The sequence below is a fragment of the Hibiscus syriacus genome, unplaced genomic scaffold, assembly GCF_006381635.1.
Source record: "Hibiscus syriacus cultivar Baekdansim isolate YM2019G1 unplaced genomic scaffold, ASM638163v2 tig00112738_pilon, whole genome shotgun sequence".
NCBI lineage: Eukaryota > Viridiplantae > Streptophyta > Magnoliopsida > Malvales > Malvaceae > Hibiscus > Hibiscus syriacus.
The window spans coordinates 8,227,646-8,252,738 of NW_024063392.1; the positions used below are offsets into that span (position 1 = coordinate 8,227,646).

Consider the following 25,093-nt stretch of genomic DNA (forward strand, 5'->3'; position numbering starts at 1 on the left):
AAAACTATATATTTAAGATAAATAAAATTGAAATTAGTGACTAAATTGTAACTTAATAGAATTAAATACCTAATTCATAATTAATTATTTAAAATTTGAGAGACTAAACATGCTATTCTCTTTATTTATTAATTTAGCGACTAAACTAAAATTATATAAAATTCGAATATCAGATTAAAATAAATTAAAATATGTACTCGGATTAAATATTAATTATTAAAATTAAAGGACTAAATGTATTTTATCTAAATATTTTATAATTACGGTTAAGGGCTAAAATATAAATAAATAAAATTTAGAGACCAAATTAAAAGGATCATAAATTTGATTCAGTGACTAAAATGTAAAACATATAAAACAGAGGGACTACGGATAGGGTTTAACGTTTGAAAATTACACAAATAGCCCTCCCCAAAACGGCGTCGTTCGGGGAGGACTATTTAAGCCCGAAACGGCTGGCCCTTCGGGCCAGTTCTCTCATTTGCTCTCTTATCATTCTCTCTCTAACTGAGAGAGAATGAAAAACGCTCTCCCCTCTCTCTTAAATTCCCACGTCTATGGGAATTCCGACAACCGTCGACAGCCACACGCCGCTGCAAGTTCCGCCGCCGGCCACCGCCTCCGGTGGCCGAAAATTCCCAAATTTACCTAAAATATAGATCTAAACACCCTAAGACCGATTCCGGTCTTTGTTTTCCCTAAAAACCCTTAGGTTCCTGTAGATCTAATTTTTTTACCTCTGAACTTTTGATTTCACCACGGTGGTTCCACGGCTCTTCGATGGTGAGTTCCTTCTCCGTTTCTCTCCTTCTATCTTTCGTTTTCTTTGGATATGGTTGCTCTCGTCGTTACTGTGTTTTTCTTGCTGGGTATCTTTGTCATTCGTCCTCTCTGTCCCTTTTTTTTTCTTTTTGCAGGTGTGGTCATATAGTCTCGAAGAGGATCTCGTCGGACCAGTCAATAGAGGAAGCTTTGGTGAGTCACCGAACTTCCAGTGGTGAATCACCTCTAGAGCAACGACGTGTATGACATCGGGATGCTTCTGGAGCATTCTGGTGAGGTGGTGTCAAGGTAGCAAGGCGTCGGCCGCTGCTGGTTGGGTCACCTGGCATTGAAGGTGTCGGCTGGCTGACGAACGGCGGCCATGTGGCCCTAGGGTATCATAACCGTAGGGTTTCTACTGGGACCATCTGAACCGTTGGATCAATGCTAGATCCAACGGTGGAGAAGCAAAGCGGCGGCAACACTAGGATAGAAAACCCTAGTTGGGTTTTAGGGTTTCTGATGGGTTTGCTCAGTTGGGCCAGAATTGGGCTACTATTTGGGTTGTAATTTGGGCCTGTAATATATAATAAATAATAATATTAATAATAATAATAATAAATAATAATAATAAATAAAAAAACCAAATGTAAAAAACTAGTGTCTTCACGAAGGAAAACCCTGCCTTGTTGACTAGAGATCTCAAGATCTATGTTCAAAGGGACAACCTAATTGTATAAACCGTGTACGGTCATTATGGGGGTTTCTTATCTCAAGTCTGTTACTATGATATAAACAGTGGTCAAAGTGGTATAGGCTAAACAAGGCTTTTAATGACCATTGTGTGTTGCGATGAGCCGAGCATCAGAAGTCACTTATGTGAGTGTGAAGTGGAGTCGTTTTAAGGATACTATTGGACATAATTCTTTCAAACTCTTACAGAACTAGGTGGATGTCCATGGCTTTAAGAACATACCCGTGAGAACTAAATTCTTATTAGAGGGGTAGTTGTGTGAAGTATGTTATCATTTACACAAATGACAAAACAATTCAAGGACATCACGTCTACTATTTAAATAGTAAATTAAATATGCTTTCACAAGAAAATGTTCAAATGAGAAAACCTACCAATCCTATGAAACTATAGATCGTATAGACTATCACCACATCGAGTCAAAATATTTTTGATAAAATCATCAATTTCATTCATGTGGGGGATTGTTGGAAAAGGGTAAATTTAATTGATGTATTTAATATTTATATTAAAATCATATTCCTTTTGACTATTGCAAATTAAAAGATAATTTTTAATTTGAATATTAGTAGAATAATTACTCTTTAAATATGTCAATTTGAAAAGGTTTGTGTTATCTTTTTAATTTTGAATATTAAAGATAATTATATACTTTTGTATATTCCAAATTAAAATAATATATATTTAAGTTTGAATGGTAAAAGAATTTTTCTTTTGAATATTTTAAATTAAAAGATATTATTATCTGTTTACTTTTGAATATTAAAAGATATCTGGTTGGATTACATCTCTCTTGAAAATCCCCTATAAATAGTGTGCTAACCTGCTAGGTTAAACACAAGTTTTGACAAATTCAAAAAGAAGAATTTTTTTTCTCTTCCACTAGTTTTCTGGTGATAGTCGAAGGCAAGAATAGTTCATGATCTCTACTATTGCTTGTAGCTGACCATCTAGTTGTTGTATCTTGGAGAAAAATGACCAACAAACTCAAACGCCAAAGGAGTGACAAAATTTGTCTTAAGGAAATTGTGGAGCGACAAGTCTCAATTGGTTCCGATCGATCAACCAAAATAAAAAAAAAAGTATTTTTATTTCTATTTGGTTTTAAGAACTTTAACTTCTTTGTGTTATTTTCTCAGGATTAATTTCGTCTTAAATTATTATTTCAGATAACAATCCCAAGATAAAAGTAAACTCATTCTATCCTTGTTTCTCTTGATTTTTATATTATTATTATTATTTATTATTATTATTATTATTATTATTATTATTATTATTATTATTATTATATTATATTATTATATTCTATATCTTACTCGGATTAACACGTATTTTTCTTACATAACGTAACTTGAAATTAATGAAACGAAAGTGAGAGAATGAGAGAGAGAATATTATAGTGAGACTTGTTACATCATCTTTATACTTTATTTTTTCCCATTGATTTTGTGATTGCTACTGAGAAGAGGATTAAACATCGTCTGAAATGTAGATATATTTTAAACATCGCGGTGATACTCGTACTCCGTAATAACAGCCCTCCTATCAGAAAAAAGAATTCACAAAGGAATCAAGATTCAATCTTAAATCAATATCAATATGGAAGTAAACTTGTGATCATTATCTCATATATATATATAAATTTTAATTTAAAATAAAATGATAAATATATTTATTCTCTTTAATTTTTAAAATTTATTTTATAAATAAAATTATTAATTGATGGTAAAATTTAGATTGTGACGGTTGTAGGCCGTTCATCCCTTCTAGTTTGGGAGAAAAATTACAACGTGAGTTAAGACGATGAATGATGTTGGGTGCAGAGAGAGTCTTCCTTTTCTTAGTATTGTATAAGGGATTTATATAATGACCCGTCTAGTATTCGGGTCTAAGGTCATGATGGGTATTCGTAAGATGATAGGGTAAATGGGTATGGCCGCCTAATAGTAGCTTTGGTTCTAATAGATCACGTGGACCTATTAAAGGTTATGTCAAAGGATTATGGCTGATCGAAGGATGTGGGTCTATGACAGGGTTGTTGAAGCCCTCTAAAAATGAGTTAACTAAATTAACTTGTATTAATAGTAAGATCAGATCGTATCCCAAGATAGTTGATATTAAAATCTTAATGTTTAAGCAATAAATGTAAAATTTGAGGTTTTGGTTTATCAAACTAAAACCAAGAAATAAAACTAAAACTAAAAATAACAAAAATCAATTCTTATCAAACTTTCAATTTAAAGGCGTGTTCTTCCTCCGATTGTAGTTTTGATCATAGACTTAAAAGATCGATTTTCAATATGCAATTAATTAGTCACTTGTTTGGAACCGTAACAAGTATAGTTTCCCTTTTATAGTTGATTAGCCTACTCATTTGCAGGAAGCATTCAAATTAAATCTTACCGTTAATGATGACATTAAGAACCGTGGGAACGACTAAAACAAAATCATTTAATTTCATACGTTTATTTCTCCAGAGACTATCATGCGCGAAGTAAAGTTCGGATAATATAACGTAACAAACACAAATCATGAGACTTACACCTTGCTACTTATGAATAGCGATATAAAACTCACTATCGAGTTAAGTTGTCAATTTAATCAATATCAAAAATTCATAAAAATAAGGACAAGAAATAAAGATTACTTGTATTAAAGGAGAAATTTTAGTTTAACACAAGCCTCATAAAATTATACCGAAATCGTTTCACCCTTGAATCGAAAATAAAACCTAAACATCTAATGGTGGAACGAAAATATAAAAGAAAAAGAATAAGTAGTGTTGTAAAAAGATAGACATCCCTCTAAAAGATTTCATAAAAAATCAATTAGTTTCCTTCATTAAATTAGCATTCAATCGAACTCTTACCGCTTATAAAAATCAATAAAATCCAATTTTGCTCATGTTTTACTTGTTAAATTTTAATGACTGATAAAAGTATAGATCAATTGATTATTTTCTTTGATGTTAAAAGTTTTATATTGTTTTTATTTCAGTGTTATGTTTTTCTTTCCATCTTCGCCGCAATTAGAATTGTAAATTAGTTGGGTTTGAAATGAATATATCTTTATTTATGTTTGTTAAGAATTTTAAAATTATGTTAATATTGGTTTATTTAAAAATTATGTTTACTTATAAATTTATTGAATGGTCTTCATAGTAAACGAGAATGTTGTTTTATCATAGAGAATTTCAAGTTCGAACAATTACGTCTACAAGGTATGCATGTGCCGTCAATAGTTAAAAAATTATAAATAGATTTTATTTTAATTACTTCATACTAATAAAAAATCATTTGTACTCATATTTATTCATTTAATTTTCACAAATGTGAAATATTTGTTCAATGTTAATATGTTTATGCGCATATGACTGAAAATGTTCTCGAACAGTTAAAAAAATCAATTTTTTAATAATAAAAAAAGTAACAAATGAACATAATTTTATTTATATAAATATAACAATAAACAAACAAATATTAATAAAAAATAAACAAATAAACAAATAAAATAAATATAACTATTTTAAAATATCTTTCATAAAAATATCAAATTTAAATAAATTAATAAAAAAATTATTAGTATACATAAATAAATTAAATATATCTCTATTCAAATTTATTCATATAATAAATAATTATATTTTTATTCATATTTATTTACTTAACTTAATAAACTAATAATATATAAACAATTCAAGAATAATTTTTCGAAGGCACTATTTATTTAGAGTTCATTTGGGAATACTTATCCAAATGAGTTTTTCCAACGTAAAAACACTATTTTTCAGTTTCTTGATTTGAGTCAATAATCACATTTAAACATAAATTTTTGGCTGGAAATAAATTGTTTGAGAATGATTTTTCATCACAAACGAAATTTTAAATCAAAAACACTTTCATAAATATTTGTAATCGACCCTAGATAAACTAATAATGTACCAATTAATAAATTGATCACGATCGACAATTATAAATTTTATCGTTTAATATCGTCAAAAAGTAGTTTTGTTATTATAATTTTTGGTACATGTTAGGTAATTGGTTGTTGCATAAATAAATATGTTTGTGGGCGTAGTAAATATTAATTACTCTAAACCCATACTAATCTCGGTAAAATGACGATAAATCAATTAAAACCCGAATGACTGATGTAGAAATTTAGCATACCGATAGTAAATTCTTATCTCAGTGATTGTTTGATTAAATAGTTAATCTCGAACTTCCATTTTTTAGTGTGCTCGTAATGGATTTTAATACCTAAAGATCTTGGATATGGAATGATGAAAATGCCCTTGAGATACAAATATGACGTGATTTATCTCTGATAATGGAAATGACATGGAAATTTATATTGAATCATAAAAGACATGAATTATCTATTTTAGTTCCTGATCTATTTGAAAAAGACTCAGGTAAATCATATAAGGGACTAGAAGACTGATAAGAAATAATTCAATTTTAGTGGTTATTTGATAAAGTAATTAACCCCAAAATTCTTATATTCTGATAATTCTCATTAAATAGTTTTAATGTCGAAAATACGAGTATAAGAAATTAAAATATTACACTTGTGAGATAAAAAATACATGAATGGTCCCTAAAAGTGGAAATAACTTGAAAAAAGCCATTCTTGATCCGATAAACTACTAATTCACCTATTAAATAATCAATATGTTTAGAAAAATTCTGATAATCGATTTTTATCCTCTGAGATGGAAAAAGATTTAGAATTTTTGATTATGGAATAAAATCCTGATGACTAAATTATTGGAAATAAGGCATACGACTTAATCGAAGAAAATAACCAAAATACCCCTAAACCCTAAAAGGTTGAAATACCTTGAACTCTAAAATGATCGAAGTAAACTCGAGTATTAAAATGACCTAAATATCCTCATGACTTAGAATAAGTGAATGTCTTTGGATAAATTTTAGAAACGTCGATTAACCTAAATATTGTACTGCCTCTAAAGGTTATGGAGCACGACCCAAGCACATTTGTTATTCTTGATATTTTTACAATACAAAAATAAAATAAATACCAACGATATACCTATTCATCTCCTCAAGATCCTATCAATGATGTATTATGAAGGTTGTCAGTTCAACTAGTAGTTAGTATTAAGAAGATAATATTGTAAATGATCTCGGTCTGAATGATTGACAAGTATCACACTATTGGGGATCTATTTAGTTTGATTTGACTCAAAATTCATATAATTCAATATAAATCCTGGATATCATAAATCATTGTTTTACCGTTATTCGATATAAATATTGGATTTGATTGTGGGTCTTTATGGTGGCCCTAATGTGACACCTTGGATTGGATTGGTCCACCCATATCAGTCTAGGGTGCTACATTTAGTGGTATCAGAGAATATATTTGAGTCTTCTGAGTAAATCGATCGGTCGTTTGTCATAGGATGTATGGTCAGCACATGCCCCTAGATTATAGTCGTACTCCTCTAAGCCGGAACTTTGATATCAAGTCATTCCTATGTAATAAGGTACCTAAGTATCTTGTCTATTATAACTCAATATGTGCAAAAAAGTAATATTATTAACATTCATTTATATTCTAGAAGACACTTCACGAGTAACGTACGAGTTACTTGTTCTATGATCCTAACCTAACTCTTAACCTGAATTTGATTTCTGTTACCCCAAACGTTCTATGATGATAATCTCATAAGTAAACCTTATACGTGAATTTTCAAGGTTAAGAACAATTACCCAAGTGAAAGGAAGAGCAAGGTATTTGGTCCAAGATTTGACAAGGTGATTTCCCCTAAAGTTCTACATTAGTTAACTGAATTGAAAATTTTCAAGAATCATTCTTGTTCCAATTTTATGAGATTGAAATTTGATAAGTGTCAAGCCTTATACCTCAGTGTTATTACCAATTTATGATTGAAAAGAAGATTCGTGTGTGTATCGAAAACTTACATTTTAGGGTGATTCGTTACATCTGTAAGAAAACACTTATGTCTGCATATAGCACTGAAGGTAAACAAGTGTTATTTGTATTAAGGATTGATAATTAAGGTCTGATTTGTTATATAAGGAGAATTCTCTTCAGATTTTGGAATTATGATTAAAAAAATTCTAGCAAGTAAACTTATTTTAATGGTTAAGGTTCAATGGAGGAATCATGGTCATTTAAGAGCTACCTGAAGATACTAAAGAATTGATGAAGGATCAATTTTCGCATCTGTTTGCTTCATGTAAATTTTGAGAACAAAATTTTCTTTAAGGGAGAGTTGTAACACTCCTGATTTTTATTGTTTTAAATTGAATTTATTTAATTAATTTTGGGGACCAATTTAAAAGATTATGACGATTTTAAGCCATATTTTGAAATTACTAAAGTTTAAGGACCCAAGCTTAAATTTTCCCCTCTTTGTCATCTAAGGGGGAAAAAGAGGAATGACAGGTTTGAAGGATATTAACCTGTGACCTATAAGTATGGGAGGTCATTCCTTAGCTATCAAGATAGGCTACTATTGTGATATATTTTAATCAAAATAAATTTTAAATGTTTTGGAGCTAAACTTTAAACCCTCAAAAGGCCATTCCCTATTAAAATTATATCAAACCTTAAAAAATTAAAATCCCAAATTATGGTAAGTGTCGCCATTCAGTGCCTAAACCACTGTCGTCAGACCACTATGATTAAAACCACCACCTTTATCATGGTCATCATCCACCCGCGACCAAAACCCCTCTGGCTATTTGTCAAAATCTATGGTAGGTCATTAAGAAGTCGTTGAAGGTTTGTCGTAAGCCCTGCCACCGCCACAATGTTTGTAATTTTTGGTTGATCCCAATGCCTATTTGCCTCACTGTCACCGCCTTTGAACTCCTCATGCAATTCTGATCAAAATCAATTGGGTTTATCACTCAACCATCGTTCATTCATCGATCAACGTCGTGGTAAGACTCCAAACTATTTTTCGTTCATCTAACCTCACCTTGTTTTAGCTTGAAATCTAATATGATTTGGGTTAATTATGGTGAGTTATACCTTTAGGAGTAATCAATTACCCTAAACAACCCCCGTCACCGCTGTAAATGTCATCATATGCCACCATCACGTGAGGGGTTCTCGGTTAGCTTAATCCCTCTAGAAACAGAGTCAACTCGGATCAAACTGAGTCAACTCAAACCGATCTAGGTCAACTCGAACTAGTCTAGACCGTTGACATGATCGTTGACCTGACCGTCGACCAGAGTAGACTTTGACCAGGGTTGACTTTGACTTTGGCCAAATTGTTTTTGTGAAAAGTCATATTTTATATTTTTCGACGTCCTGAGTTTGAATATGATGTTTGTTTCACCAAATTCAAACAATAAGTTTTTTTAGTGTTTTATTTTCTGATTCAATCTGATTTTCATGTTTAATATCCATTTTTAATGCAATTTGCTCTGCTGTGTATTCGAGATATTATTGGATGTCAAATAAATTAGCGATCAAATAGAGTTTAATTGGTCGACCTATATGGCTTAGAAATAAAGGTAATGCATTATTACCTTTTGCATGATTTATGGTGCATGTTAGGTAATTGGTTTATGCATAAATAAATATGTTTGTGGGTGTAGTAAATATTAATTATTCTAAAACCATACTGATTTCGATAAAATGAAGATAAATCAATTTAGACTTGAATGACTGCTATATAAATTTAGTATACCGATACGAAATTCTAATCTCAATGATTGTTTGATTAAGAAATTAATCTTGAACATTCATTTTTAGTGTGCTCTTAATGGATTTTAATACATTAAGATCTTGGATATGAATGAAAAAGCCCTTGAGATACAAATATGACATGATTTATCTCTTATTGTGGAAATGACATGGAAATTTATAATGGATCAGTATAAGCCATGAATTCTCTATTTTGATCTTGATCTGTTTGAAAAAGACTCGGATAACTCATATAAGGGTCTATAAGACTGATAAGAAATAATTCAAGTTCAATTGTTATTTGATAAAGTAATTCAAGGGTCTATAAGATTCGATAATTCTTGTTAAATAGTTTTTAACGTCATAAATATGAGAAATAGTTTTTCAAAATTACCCTTGTGAGATAAAAATACCCAAATCGACCCTAAAACTAAAAATAACCTTGTAAAAGCCATTCTTGATCTGATAAACTACTAGTCCACCTGCTAAATAATCGATTTGTTTAGAAAAATCATGATATCTATTTTTTAACCTCTGAGATGGAAAAGGATTTAGAATTATTGATTCTAGAATAAACACCCGATGACTAAATTATTAGAAATAAGACATACAACTTAATCAAAGAAAATGACCAAATATCCCTGAACCTTAAAAGACTGAAATACTTTGAACTCTAAAATGATCGAAGTAACCTTGAGTGTTTAAATAACCTAAATACCCTCATGACTTGGAATAAATGAATGTCTTTGGATATATGTTGGAAACACCAGTTGACCTAAGTGTTGTACTGGCCTAAAAGTTATAGAGCACGACCCAAGCACATTGGTTATTCTTAATATTTTTGCAATAAAAATATAAAATAAATACCAATGATATACCTATTCATCTCATCGAGATCCGATCAATGATTATTCTGAAGGTGGTCAGTTTAACTAGTACAGTGAGTATTGAGAAGAGAATATTCTGAATGATCTCGGTATGAATGATTGTCAAGTATCACTTTGTTAGGATCAATTTAGTTTGATTTGACTCAAAATTTTAATAATTCGATATAAATCCTAGATATCTTAAGTCATTGTTTTACAATTATTCGATTAAGTTACTAAAAATTCTTCATGAACCGTAATGACTAAAATGTCAATAATGGCCTAAGTAATGGGAACACTCTTTTTATATATGAATCTTAAATAATTCTGATGTATAGTTCCTGAATACCTTTCTAATACACTTGAAATACTAAATGGTCCCAAAGTATCAATTTATGAATGTCGAATTAGATCCGTTAGTAATCAATCCCTTTTAATATGAATCTCATTCTTGAAATCTGATCAATTTACATAAATTTCATGCTTTCCAATCCTGATAACTACCAAGTGCCTCTGTAAAATAACCGAATCCTTTAGTATGTTCATTGTCTACTATATGACTATTTTAGATACTCTTAAGTATAACTATTTTATATGTTTGATTTATAAAAAAAATTATCTAATAGAAATTTTGACCTCTGATTTACTGTTTCCAAATGATGTTACTTGGTATATATCTTTTGATTACCGATTTTACTGAGAATTATAAATATGTCTGATTTATGGATCATGGAACTACTGTTTACTATATGAACTGTTTTACTAAGATATTGTTCGGTTGGATTCTGGAGTATAGAGGTTCAACTCTGATCAAGCTAGTAATTCCTTACAGACCTAAGGTGACCCTTGGGTAGGCTCTCAAGCCCTAAGTTACTCCCTTAGGTTAACTCCTATACTCATTGGGTATAGGGTAAGTTCTTATGGTTGTAGTTTTGGGGACTATATTTTGGTGTACGGGTGGAGGGTTGCTATTTGAGTTAAATAAACTTCATTGTTAGTTTTGGTAATTCCTTATGGACCTAAGGTGACCCTTAGGTAGGCCCAATTGCCCGAAGGTATTCCCTTAGGTTGGTTCCTACGCTCAATGTGCCTAGGGTATATTCTTATGGATGTAGTTTTGGGAATTACATATCAATGTTTTGTTGGAGGGTATTACAGTGATTTTAAAAATATGTTTTTAAATAAATTACTACTACCATTTTAAAATATATGTTTATGTTTATTTCTGGTTTCATGGGAAAAAACTAGACACACGTTGTAAATATCCTGAATATATCCCTCTAAACGCTCCCTCTTAACTATAGGTTTCATGATTGTTACTTGAAAGTTTAAATAATTGACCTTAACTCATGTCTAGAACATGTATAAGCATGGATCGATGAGTAAGTTTTATGCTTTACCATATATATATGCTTGTCCTTTATCATTTGGTAGTTCTGTATTACTGAGCTTTCACAAAGCTCACTATGTTACTCACCATTTCAGGTTAAATGAATTGGTCTTGTGCATTATCGACATCATTAATGGGAGTTCTTTCGGCAATGCTTGCAGAAAACAGTATAATGGTAATTAGGTGGCATGTAGGTCACACTTTGTTTTTATATCAATGTATGAAACTTGTTTTGATATTGTATATTTTTTAATTATATTTTAACATCATTATGATTCTTGAAATTGTATTTCATTTATAAATTATTTTACAATTTGAAATGGTTTAACAAAAATTTTAATTTTTCATGGATTTAAATGTGGTTCGCTACGATGACCCTTATATGACACCTCAAATTAGATCAGATCGGGCCACCTGTATCGGTCTAGGGGTGTTATAACCACTTAGCATCATAATATTAATTTTGAGGGCCCTCATCACCCAGTACCTAAGATACCTATGAGGTCATATAGCATTGAAGCCTACACCCTACTAGTATATTCTATGGGAGTTATTGGGACGTCTCCTGGGTCACTTAGCATTGGAGACTACGCTTGACTAGCATGTAAGTTCCTTAGCGTTGAATTATACATATTAAACATTTCTAATAAATAAGACCATCGTGCACACCAATAACTCACGTGTCCTTGTAGTTTCCTGAGAGCCAATCAAAGACACAAGTTTTATGGCATATTACTTCAAAACTTCCTTTATTATCATTCATTTTTGCTTTCTCTCTTGTGGAATCATTATAAAAGTACTAGGTCCTAGACCCCTTTTCGAACCCTTAACTCAAAGTTAGTCTTCTTGTCAAAATCATTATGGTGGTACTGATACTAGATCCTTTAGTACCGATACTGACCTGATAGTATCAATACCCTCTATTGGTACGATAAAAAATACATTTAATGTATGAGAATACCTTATAGTACTGATACCTTTTGGTGGAATATCAATACTTCTATATTAGGGTACTGATACTATCTTGGGTATTGATATTAAATTTGGGTTTGAGGTTTAGAAAAGTAAATCAATATCGATACCCTTACTTAAAGTATCAATACTTCTTCTTTTTATGGTATCGATACTCTCTAAGTATTAATATCAAATTTGGCTATTGGAATTATAATATAACGATGGTACTAATACTCCACCATTGGGCGTCGATACTTGATGTACTGTATCGATACTTGATGAAAAGAGTACCAATAATACCCAACCAATGACCCATTGTTTTGGCTATCTAAAGCCCATTGGGTCGATACTCGATGTACTGTATTGATAAAATATCGGTATTATTCATCTAGTACTGATACTCAAACCCAAAAATACTATATTTTTACACAAGTTTATCACCCCACTCAACCCTGAAGCCCCTCTAAGGCATTTAAACATTTCATGAAGCTGATTAGAGTTAAAAGAGATTATAATAGGTGATTTTCATGCTTTAATAACATCTATTTCATCCAAAACCATATTCAAACCACAAATTCACTTATGTACTCCATGCACTCATACAAGTTTAGGAAACACATAAAATGATCTTTAAATGGTATATAAGAGTTAGAAATGTGTTACCTTACTCCTAAGATGCAAAAAATACACCAAGCTCACCCAAGAACAAGCTTCTATTTTCCATATCCTTTGAAGCTTTCTCTTTCCTCTTTCACTAATCAAAGAACAATGAATGAGTTATTTTCTTAGACTCAAGAAGAAGATAAAGAGGTTTCCTAAAGGTGTCATCTCTCTCCAAAACAAGTTGGTTTTGTCAAAGTTTCTAAAACCTCTCTAAACCCCCAATTATGGCATTTCATGGTCAAAACATGAGGGAGAATGCTTGAATGAAAGATTAAGAGATGCAGATTCCACTACTTACCTCATAATCTCAAAATGGGGAAGAAATGATATCAAATCTATCACCTTTACCCAAGTCATAAGAGAGAAAATAGAGTTTGAAAGGAGGAAGAAGATAACTTTGTGGAGAAAATGAGAAATGGGAAAGGGGTTCAGCCTTTGCCCATTTTCTTTGCCCGATGACAACATAAAATTAAATGAATTTCATCCTTAGAGACAACTAATGGGTAAATCACTTATGATCCTTCCTACTTGATTCTAAAATCAAAAACACCTTTTTTAAGCCTAAATGGGTTCAATCCCAACCCTACTCCACTCATCATAACCCTAAAGCTTCTTAATGGACACTTAGATTACTTAAACTAACTTGAGTATACTTGAAATTACTAACCCGTGATTTAGGGCATTACATAAACATTATTGGTTTACCTTAGAAACCTTAAGTTCATGAGAAGAAATATTAGTAATTCCACTTTTGTTGGAAAAGTGATGGCGCCATCCTATTTCATAATAGGGGGTTAAGTCTCTCCAGTTAAACTTAATGAATTCTCTAGACCTTATAATGGTTAAAAAATGTTGTATTTATTCAATTAAAAAAGTGACCATTAATTAAATTAAAATTTTAATTCATAAGTTCCATTGCAAAGACAATAATTAATTGACTAGGTATCGATTTTAGGGCGTTGTAGGGGTGTTAATCTTTCCCCACACGTAATCGACTCCCGAACTCATTTTTTAAAAAACATACATAAAAGTTGTTTTAGTAGTTTTATTTTTATTAAAATAAAAAATTTTGTGTGATCCAATTACATCCTAAACAAAGATTGGTGTTGACTCATAGGAACCATAATTTTTTTTTTTTTTTAAAGGAAAACCTAATTTTAGTCAAAATGAACCTTAAATTTTTATTTTTATTTTTATTTTTTAGGCGTTATGATAGATTGTATGTCATCACCCAAGTAAGGATGGATCGAGTGGGTGTGTCGGGTGAAATCACATTCTCACAAAATTTCAAACTCGCATATAGTTTATATATTTTCTTTATATTTTCTATTGATCCAATTTTACACTCTTGAAATTTTGTAAATCGATGCTCCTAAATTTTTAATATAAGCTTTATAAATATAATTTGTTATAATGTTAAAAAAATATCCCAAACATTTGATAAAACAATCATTTTGATCTCCATTTGTTTAACATGTTATAATTCGCTAGAATCCTAGATTGTGTTTTTTAGCTTTCATTGCTTGTTTCTATTCATGATGGTGTAAGAAGCTTCTCTGTCAATAGAGTTATCTTAAAGAAAAACTTAGGTCTTCACCAACAAAAGAGTAAATGTTGTTATTTATGAAATGAACTTCTTGCTGTGGAAGTAACAAGTGTTACTCACGTTAGAAGTAATCACCTTGAAGGAATGTTAACTGGTTAGATGTTGGCACCACCGGTGACTGTTGTCAACGAGGATGGTTTTGTGGTACCAAATAAGGCTTATGAAGAATAACTTTCTCAAGATAGTGCCCTTGATTCTTGGTTGTTATCGATGGTTAATGCTCATTTCTTTCTTCACTTCGTTAGAGTTAAAACAATTGTTGTTGTGTAGGATATATTTCTACAGTTCTTTTCAAGTAAGTGTACTACAACTATCATGAGCTTACACTATAAGTTGCAATCCCTAAAGAAAGACAATGATAATATGCACAAATATCTTACTCGGGTCAACGAAGTGACTGATACCTTGGCCTCGTGTGAAAGTCTAATTTTTAAAGGATTGCCTTGAGAATATAATTTTTTTTACGGTTATTACAGCCATTACAAAATCACTTTCTTTTGATCCTATATATGGTATGTTTGTTGATACGGAGACCCAACTGATAGGCTTCTATGCTCAGTTTGTAGTTATGGTAATGAATGCAAATCTTGCACAAGGAAATGAGGTGAATGTGTCCTCTGTGGCAGGATTTAAGCACAACTGCAAGTCTTTTAATCGGTTTCCTCATCTTGTGTCCGTCCTTGTGTTCAATGTCAACTATGTGGCAAACTAGGGCGTTGCTGGCATTGGTTTAATCAAGATTTACATAGGGTTTCTTCCAATATTGATAATAAAAGTAAAGCGAGTGTGTAATATTCAACCCTTGAGGATGGGTGCATGGTTGTCAATGTTTTGTTGGGAATACACACGAACAGAATGGAGCTCAGACCAACAGTCAACCTCAGGTGAATATTACAACAACTACATGTGAGCGTTGGATGTTACTCTGGTGACGTGACACCCAATGTTATCAATGTTGCTCACAGGACTGAATACAATGGTCTAGGTAAGCTTTTGGCTGGAAATGAAGGCTCTTTAGATGTTCTTATGGTTGGTAATTTCATACTATCTTCTTCCTCTCATGCTTTAGTTTTAATTAATTTACTACATATACCAAAAATAACAAAGAACTTGTTGTCTATCTCCAAGCTTTCTAGGGAGAATTATGATTTTATTGAATTTCATGCCAAGGAATTTTGCAATCATGATGAAGATACTTGTGATGTACTGCTTAAAGGAGAAGAGAATGATAGCTTTTACTTTTTTGAGGTGTCTCAAGGGTTAACTCGATATAGTGCAGCTGAGGCAAATTCTATGGATGCTGCTGTCAGTGCTTCCCTACAGTTGTCTGAGTTGTGGCATAGGTGTCTTGGTCACCCTTCCTTTGATACTTTAGTGAAAATGTGCAAAAGGTTCAATGTAAAAATTACAAATGATGTTAATTATATGGGAAAAAGCCACAAGTTACCTTTCTTTGATTATAATATTGTTTATGATACATTATTCCAATTAATGTTTTCTAATTTGTATGGTCCTTCTTATGTTTCCTCCAATGGGTATAGGTATTACATCACGTTTGTTGATCTCTGCACAAGGCACACTTGGTTATACCTATTAAATAATAAAGTTCAATCCATCACAACCTTCCAATTGTTTGAGCAAATGGATTCAACACAGTTTGGTCTTAAAACCAAAGCTCTCCAGAGTGACTAGAAAATGAATTCAGGAGTTTATCTTGTTTACTAAGCAAGGCTGGTGTTATACACAAGGTCACATGTCCTCAACCTCAGAAAAATGGGGTTGTTGAACGAAAGCATCATCATATTGTTGAGCTTGCCTTTGTGCTGTAACTTAGGCATCAATGCCTAGACAGTTTTGGGCTTATGCATGGTAACTATTTTTCATCTGATTAACAGGTTGCCTACAAAGGTATTATAAGGTATTTCACTCTTTGAGAAATTATTTGGCAAGTCTCCTGAATTCAGCTCAATGTGGGTGTTTAGGTGTAGATGCTTCCCTTATCTCCGTCATTTCCAGACGCACAAGCTTGAATTTTGGCCACAACCATGCACATTCTTGGTTTATAGCCCTTAACATAGGGGTTTTTAATGTCTTACTAAAGATGGTTGGGTTTACATTACTAGAAATGTTTTCGATTAAGATCCTTTCCCTTTTGCAGAAAGAAATGATCAAGGAGTAATGTCTCAAGCTCGTGTTGAACAGTCAAATCCTGTTGAGATTGTTGATAATGTTAACAAGGTTTAGTTGAGTGGTTCTACCACATGTAGTATGAGGACTGGCAGTGAACACCATGAACTGGCTGATCATAGCAGTCAACATGGTCAATTCATGAACTCGGTTGTCGCTAATATAGTGCTTGATAATAAAGAGGAACATGCATTGTCTGATAGCAGCTCTTCCTCTTCAGTAGCTAAGATTAGCCACTGGTGAAAATACTTCAAGAGATATTATAAATAAAGTTTTTTTCCTACACAACATCATATTGATATAAAGTATAATACCCCAGATCATATGAATCAGCACCAATGTTAACAAGGAGTAAATGTGGGGTATTCAAACCAAAGGTATATACAAGTTACTTTGATAACAAAGTGCCAACCAATGTTCATGAAGCAATGCAATCTCCTAACTGTAAGGTAGTTATGTAAGCAGAATTTGATGCCTTGCAAAAGAATCATACTTGATAGTTGGGCAAACTGCCTATAGAAAGGCATGTTGTGGGTTGTAAATGGTTATTCAATCTTAAGCATAATCTGGATGGGTCTGTTATATGATACAAGGCTCGGCTTGTGGCTAGGGGTACCCCCAAGTGCCTGGTCAAGGCGTTGGTGATACATTCAACCTAGTTGTTATGTTCTTCACCCTCAATGTCATAATTTCCTTTTCTGTTATGAAGAACTGGTCACTCAGGCAAGTGGACGTTAACAACACCTTCCTCAATGGTGAATTGAGTGAAGAGGTGTTCATGCAACAACCACTTGGGTATGAACAATGTGCAACTGATGGCACCAAGCTTGTCTGTAAGAAAAAGGCTTTATATGGTCTTAGATAGACCCCTCAAAACTGGTATACTAAGCTCAAGACGAGTGTGTTGCAGTTAGGTTTTGAAGAATCAGGGTTGATTTGTCCTTGTTTATGAAGAAGGTGAATACATACATGTTGGTATACGATTATGATATCATTATTACGGGTCATTTTGATATTGAAATAAAAAAGTGGTGCATTTGCTTAGTGAGCAGTTCTCTCTCAAGGACCTTGGAGAGTTGAACTATTTCTTAGGCATTCAGGTTAAGAGGAGTGATGATGTTGTTACTCTTAATCAGAACAAATATTTGTTGGAGTTATTGACTAAATCAAACAAGCAAAGGTCTACATCTGTCACTACTCCAATGGTTGCAAGCATGAAGTTAACTAATACAGCAGGTAAACTGTTACAGGATCCACATGAATATCAAAGTATTGTGAGAATTTTGTTGTATATGTGTCACACTCGACCAGATATTACATTTAGTGTGAACAAAGTGGCTCAGTTTATGCATGCTCCCTACTAGCTACACTATGTATCTATGAAGCGTATTTTGAGATATCTAGCTGGAACGATAGACTATGGACTAAAATTTTCCCAGTCAAAGTCATGCTTGACTTTGACAGCCTTTGCTGATGTTGATTGGGCAGGCAGCGTTGAAGATCGTAGGTCTATCTCTAGACATGGAGTGTTTGTTGGATCTTGTCTTGTTGCATGGGCATCCAAGAAACATAAGGTTGTGTCTCAATCAACCATGGAGGTAGAGCATAGTAGCGTTGCTGATGTTGCAGCTGAGGTGACCTGGGTTGATGGTTGCTTGTTGATCTAGGAGTGAAGTCATGCATCGTTCCAATTGTTCAGTATGACAGTATAAGAGCCACAACTATGGCTGCGAATTTAGTCTACCATGCTCACACCAAGAATGTGGACCTGGACATCAACTTTGTGTGTGAGAAGGTGGCAGCTGATGTGCTTCGCGTGAATTATGTGTCTACTCAACTTCACCTTGTTGATGGACTGACCAAGCCACTAGCCAAAGTTGCATTTGAAGTCTTTCTAAATAAGATCTATGAGAAAATGTGTTAGTTGTAAAAAAAAGTAGGGAGAATGTTAACTGCTTGTGATCGTTGATAGAAATATTTGATGAAGCTTGCTTTGTGTTTACTATTCAGGTTAAACTCTTCCTCTAAAAAATTTCAACATATTTTGACTCTTAACGTTTCATTTTAGGACAACAAAATCTCATACTATTTAATTAAATTGTAACTTTAACCCTTATTATTTTTTAATCATGTTAGATCCTAACGTTCCATCTTAATTTCCTAATTTCCCGGTAAGGGTTATTATAATATTGGGTGTTGGATTTAGATCTTGCGACGCCTATAAAATATACTTAAAAACGAGTAAAAGATGTATTATGATAGATTTCCAGTAACCGCCAGAGACAAAAAAACATGATCTACTTTGGACATAAGTGTGGGGGCATGATGTTTTAGCCTTGTGTTCAATACCCCGATTTCTTAGTTTCCATGTCCTTAACCAAAGGCATCTATGTCTATTAGGGATGACAAACGGACTGGTCGAGTGCGGATACCCCTCCCTATTCCTATACCCACCTAATATTTTTCAATCCACCACCCATGATGGGTAAAAAATTTCAAATCCACACCCGCTCACCCGGGTAAATTCTCAAAACCATCCCTACACCTACTACCCAACTGGAGACGTACTCGGTTAGACCCGTCTGATAGCTAGGGGTGTGCAAAAAATCTGATCTGACCGATCTGATCCATTGACCCGTTGATCCGATCCAAAAATTCGGATATCTGATCCGTTTTTCAATTTTCAGATAGTTCAGGTCGGGTATCTGAAATTTTTTCTGGATTATCAGATCGGATACGGATCGATAAAAACCATGTTTGGATTATCCAAAAACCTGCAAAAAAATTGGGCTATATTCGAAGACCTGAGGAGGTTTTCGCATAAGACGTGGGCACGGCTTATTCATCCTGAGCTATCGCAGAAGATGTTTGCAGTTAAGGCATGGGCACGCCTTACTAGTCCGTACAACCCTAAATTGAGACTTATTGTATACAACGCCATCATCTATAAACTTCAAAACCTCCGTTGTTTTTGTGGATTTCATGTCTCAAACATCTCCGTTTATAGACCACTAACCACACTACCATATTAAGCTAAATCATCTACCAGTAGTCATTATCTGTCCTAATCATCTTCCTATATAAGCCCAAAACTTAACAAACCATCAGCGATAAGAATTACAAATACTGGATAGACACCTAAACAAATCCATTATTTGAGTTGTAAAAATATTATGGACACAACTTTCTCTGAGTTATTTAATAAGTGACTCTTTGTTTGTTGTTGCACCTGTTTCTAATTATAATAAAGTTTAACCTACCCAAAATTAAAACATAATTTCATCTTTTTCCCCACACCAGCAACAAAAAAGCTTATATGAATCTAAGCAAATGATCTAGGATGCGTACAATATAGCCCAGTGTTTGGATCTTTAGCTTTGCATTATCTCAATCCAGAAAAAGAAGATCAAATCTAAGTTGTATTGGTTTTGGTCTTTTTTTAAGATGTTTTTGTTTTTCAATGCATGATTATACAAATTATAATGTATAAATTATTCATAATTTTCAAAATCAACAGAATGTATGAATGCACTTAAATTCAGAAGAATACCAAAATCGATAATTCAATATATGTACATATAATGTGTTTTTTAAAAATCAAAATCAATATATGAATGCTCTTAGATTCAGCAGAATATCAAAATCAAAATAACGAAATATTGATTATTGGCCTTGTATCTTGAACAAAACTAAGAGGATTGGATATGAAAATCGAAGTATCACCTTACGACAAATTAAAACGGCCACAAACAACTTCAATGCAGCAAACAAGATTGGGGAAGGTGGTTTTGGATATGTGTATAAGGTGAAATACAACTCTACTACCCGCAGAGGAGACCAGAGTAAAAAAGAGGAAAAATACGTACCTGAATGAGCTGGAGACCGGAGTTTGAAACTTAGAGAAGAATAATTACCAGAATATCGGCGCAATAACCAACAAGTAAAGCACGAGAGGTTTGAAAGGAAAAATTGATTCATAAAATTATCCCTAATATTTGGTTAAATTATAAGTTATATCTTATACAATATTAAGATTTATAAATTAGTCTCTAAATTATACCTATATTCATAATAATCCAAAATTTAATAGATATTTAGTGGGCGGGCGGATGCGGGGTGGGTAAGGTCTCAAACCCATCACCCGCCCACTACCCGCGACGGGTACTACTTTCTAAATCCACCCGGCCACTACCCACTAAAATTATACACATCTCCGCTCCAATTAAAACGAGTATGATATAAATATACGAAATTATACCCGTTTATATCCCTAATGTTTATTGACATGTAGAAACGAAGAGATTAATTTCTAAGCAAAAGCGTCGGATGAAAATGATAGGCAAAGCGATAAAGCAAAGGGATGATGCCGGCCTCGAGATATTTCTGTATAGGGAAATAAAAAAAGGCGAATCCTAAGTTTGACTGACCATAAAAAGAAAACCTATAGGCATAGGAGAATTGGACACGATGATGGAGATCATCATGGAAGGGATATGAATAAAGAAATTTGACATGTAGGTATTGAGGGTTATGGGAAAAAGTGTGTTTTGGAGGAGTAAGAAAGGGGGCCCATGTGTCACCATTTGAAGCAACATCATCCGCTGGTGGGGGACATTGCCTTTTGCTTTGCTTTGGTTTGTTTGTTTGTTTATTACTCTTCTTTTTTGCCTTTGCTTTTGCCTTTGCTTTTGCCTTGTCAGTTCCTTCTCTCTTGCAAATTTGACGTTAACTGTCCGGTTTTATTTTAAGGAGAGACAAGACACGTGGAAAATTAGAGATTTTGATTAAAAGAAGAAAAGCATCACAAAAAATAAAGCTGCAGTGCAAATGATCGATTAATAAATAAGCAATCCCTCAATCACAATCCTAAATCCTAATTTGACAAGAATCTTCCAAAACATGATCAAAGATTATGGCGAGACACGTGTAGTCGGCTGCCCTGACAACATATCAGCCCAACCAGAGGCAAGAATACAAAAGATTTGTCTCCTATGCTTCTCTCAACAAAATTTCCTACTCTTTGTATTGTTTCTGGTGATATTTTTTGTTTATTTAAACCCAGTGTGGCGGCTCATTTGTCTTCATGTCTCAAAATGGGTCGGGCAAGGGCTACCAGTTCTTCGTCTTCCAGCTACAGTACCAACCACTTTCCTTTCTCAAGCACCGCTTCTTCTTCTTCTTCTTCCTCCTCCCAGAGGGACCTCAGCACAAATCTTCACCTTGGTCTTAGCATTTCGATTAGCCCTCCTTATGCAAGGTATTTATCTGGTCTTTCGAATGTAATAGATGCTATTGCTATTAGAGTCAATAAGATACTGCAGGACTAATGAAGAATCTGGTGTATCCTAAATCAGAGAACCGATGAAGGCAGTTGTAGAAGAAGAATACGAGTGCAACAGCTCAACATTTTTTGTCAAGGTTTACATGGAAGGGATTCCTATTGGTAGAAAACTAGACCTGATGGCTCACGAGAGTTACTATGATCTGATAAGGGCTCTGGAGAACATGTTCCATACAAACATTATATGTAAGATTCAGTTTAATTCCCTTCGTTTATTAATTGAGATTTTAATGTTTCCGAGCAGAAATGGGGAATTATGAATGACAGGGGCAGAGGCAGAGGTGGATGGAGATGAGTATGTGAAATGTCATGTGTTAACGTATGAAGACAAGGAAGGGGATTGGATGATGGTTGGTGATGTTCCTTGGGAGTAAGTTATCAAACTTCTCTGCGTTTGTAAATTTCAGAATATTAGCAGAGCTGAAATCTGATCTTCTAATGAATGTTGTGTATAGGATGTTCTTGTCAGCTGTGAGAAGATTGAAGATCAGCAAGTGCTGAAGCAAAATACAAAGTATTTGGTTTTAAAAGTAGATATCTTGCTGTGTTCTTGTCGAGTGCAAATTAAAGGAATAGGTAGGCGGGAAAAATGGGATAAGTTTAGGATCTCAAGTGTACATTCCCAATACTGAAATGATAAGAGTAACAAAGCATCAGTTCTGTCTTTGAGCACTATCATAAATTCAATGGAGAGTTTGCTGAACTCTGGGATTTAATCCTTAAAATGAATTTTTAGCTAAGGTCACTACTTTTTTATGAAATAGTTTGTAGTTCAGATTTTGGAGGGATATAGAGATAGGTTTTGATTCGATATCAACATCTTTAAAATTAAATTAATAATCTTTAAAATATTTTTGAGAATAAATACATATATATCAATAAAATAAATTTTTTATACAAGTTACAAGTATAAATAAAATTTTAAAATAGATACAATAAATAATTATCTAAAAATATCGAATTTTAAAATAACATGTTCCAACTCTCCATTTAATAAATCTGCCACCACTATAACAACATAATTTCAACCTTAATTTTTAGATTACTTTAAGTATTTGAGGCGAATTTAACTTATATAATGTTAACATACTGTCTATGACTATTTTATAAAATAGATATTTTAAATTTTATTTTTAAAATAAAATATATCCATTATATTTAGAGGTGTTCAAATGGTCGGTTTGGCTATTGAATCGACCAAATATCCATATGAATTAATTGAATTTTTCTTTAAAGTTAATCAAATTATATTTTTCAAAAATCATTAACCGGATCGAATTCGGTTAGTGGCTGAATTCACCGAATTTTTTTAAATTTCATTAAAAATTAGAATAATTTGATTTTAATAGAGATATTTTTTGAGTTAAATCTAAGGGTAAACTATATGAATGATCATCCAACTATGGAGTTGGTGCCAATATGACCACCATTTTCAAAATTGAGTCAATATGATCAATTAACTATTTAATTGATTCCAATATAGCCACATGACGTTAACATTACACGAAAGGGCTTACGTTACAGTTAACAAAATTGGTATAATTATATATTTGATCCTAAATAATTGTACATTCAATCAATTTGGTGCTAATTTTAATTTTGTTTAATAAATTAACCATCCAATTAGGAGATGACATGTATCAACATATGATCATGACACATGTCAATTATGATTCGGATTTTTTAATTTAGTTAATTATATTTATTTTTTATCCAATCAAATGGTGACACGTGTGTCACCTCCCGATTAGATAGAAAATAAATCAAAGATAACTTGTATTGGGGTTTAAACCTTGGTCACTTGGCTGAAAAAAGAACACTTAAGCCACTCAACCAAACACTTCATTTGGTTAAGTATTACAACAAATTGTATGTATCTTATAATATTATTAATGATGCAAAAATAAAGAAATAAAATCATTTAAATGAGGATTAGAACTTAGACAAATTATAAAATGGGTAAATTATATGAATGATCACTCAACAATCGTTGGAGTCAATATGATCACCATTCCCAAATTTGAGTTAATATGACCACTTAATTATTTAATTGTTTCCAATATAGCCATATTCCCTTAACATTTATCGAAAGTACTTACGTGGCTGTCACACCCAAATTAGGGCCTAAAATTTTCTTACAAATCTTTCGAGGACTAAATTGAAATTTTAACTAAATTTGGGGGCCAAAGTGAAATTTTGATTAAATTTGAATTTAAATTCAGAAAGTATAAAAAATTAGAGGACCTAGAGTATAATTTTACCATTTTCCTTTTTAGGGAATATATAACCCCAAATCTAAAAAGCTTTCTCATTTGAAAACCACATTTTCTCTCTCTTCAAGCTTTTCTCTTTTAGCAATAAACTTAATCGTCGTTTCGTCGCGACCGCTGCTCTGCTTTCGACACCTCCCATATCAATATGTTTCTTGCGTCGTTCCGAGTCAACCAGTGTCCATTTGTCTTCGTTACCACCAGCGTGTGAGGGGGTAAGAAAGGCCAAGTTTCTGACGTTTCAAAATCGAGCTCTCCGCTGTTCACCGTTGTGAACCGAGCTTGGTAAGTGTCTCACAACCCCTTAAAACATATGTAATATTTTTTTTGGAATTTTTCCGACCCCTAGAAGTAGGGGTGTGCAAATCTGGGTACCCGGAACATCCAGGTCGGTGATTTCTCGGCCCGGGTCCCGACCTGGATTTTTCGAGTACCTGATACCCTATTTTTTAATTTTCAAATTATTAATTTAAAAAAATATACACAAATTTAAATGTTCGAAACTTCGAATTACATAATCCAACATCCGAACATAAAATTTAAAAGTTCGAAATACAAAATCAAATAATCCATAATATAAAATATATATATATAAAATAAAAACTAAC

General features: G+C 32.8%; 1 protein-coding gene across 1 annotated transcript; it reads left to right on the plus strand.

Moving 5' to 3' along the window:
- Nucleotides 1–21,876: 21,876 nt before the first annotated feature.
- On the plus strand, nucleotides 21,877–22,783 carry LOC120183004 (auxin-responsive protein IAA20-like). Its single transcript, XM_039187808.1, has 4 exons — nucleotides 21,877–22,131; nucleotides 22,229–22,401; nucleotides 22,483–22,585; nucleotides 22,671–22,783. The coding sequence occupies exons 1-4, from the start codon at nucleotides 21,968–21,970 to the stop codon at nucleotides 22,714–22,716; spliced, it is 486 nt and encodes a 161-aa protein (XP_039043739.1). The 5' UTR covers nucleotides 21,877–21,967; the 3' UTR covers nucleotides 22,717–22,783.
- Nucleotides 22,784–25,093: the final 2,310 nt, after the last annotated feature.

What these genes read in the sequence shown, in the direction of transcription:
- LOC120183004 (XM_039187808.1), top strand. Translation starts at nt 21,968, where the DNA reads ATGGGTCGGGCAAGGGCTACCAGTTCTTCGTCTTCCAGCTACAGTACC. An exon ending in GTTCCATACAAACATTATAT is followed by an intron (nt 22,402 to 22,482) that starts GTAAGATTCAGT and finishes TATGAATGACAG; the next exon opens with GGGCAGAGGCAGAGGTGGAT. An exon ending in GTTGGTGATGTTCCTTGGGA is followed by an intron (nt 22,586 to 22,670) that starts GTAAGTTATCAA and finishes TGTTGTGTATAG; the next exon opens with GATGTTCTTGTCAGCTGTGA.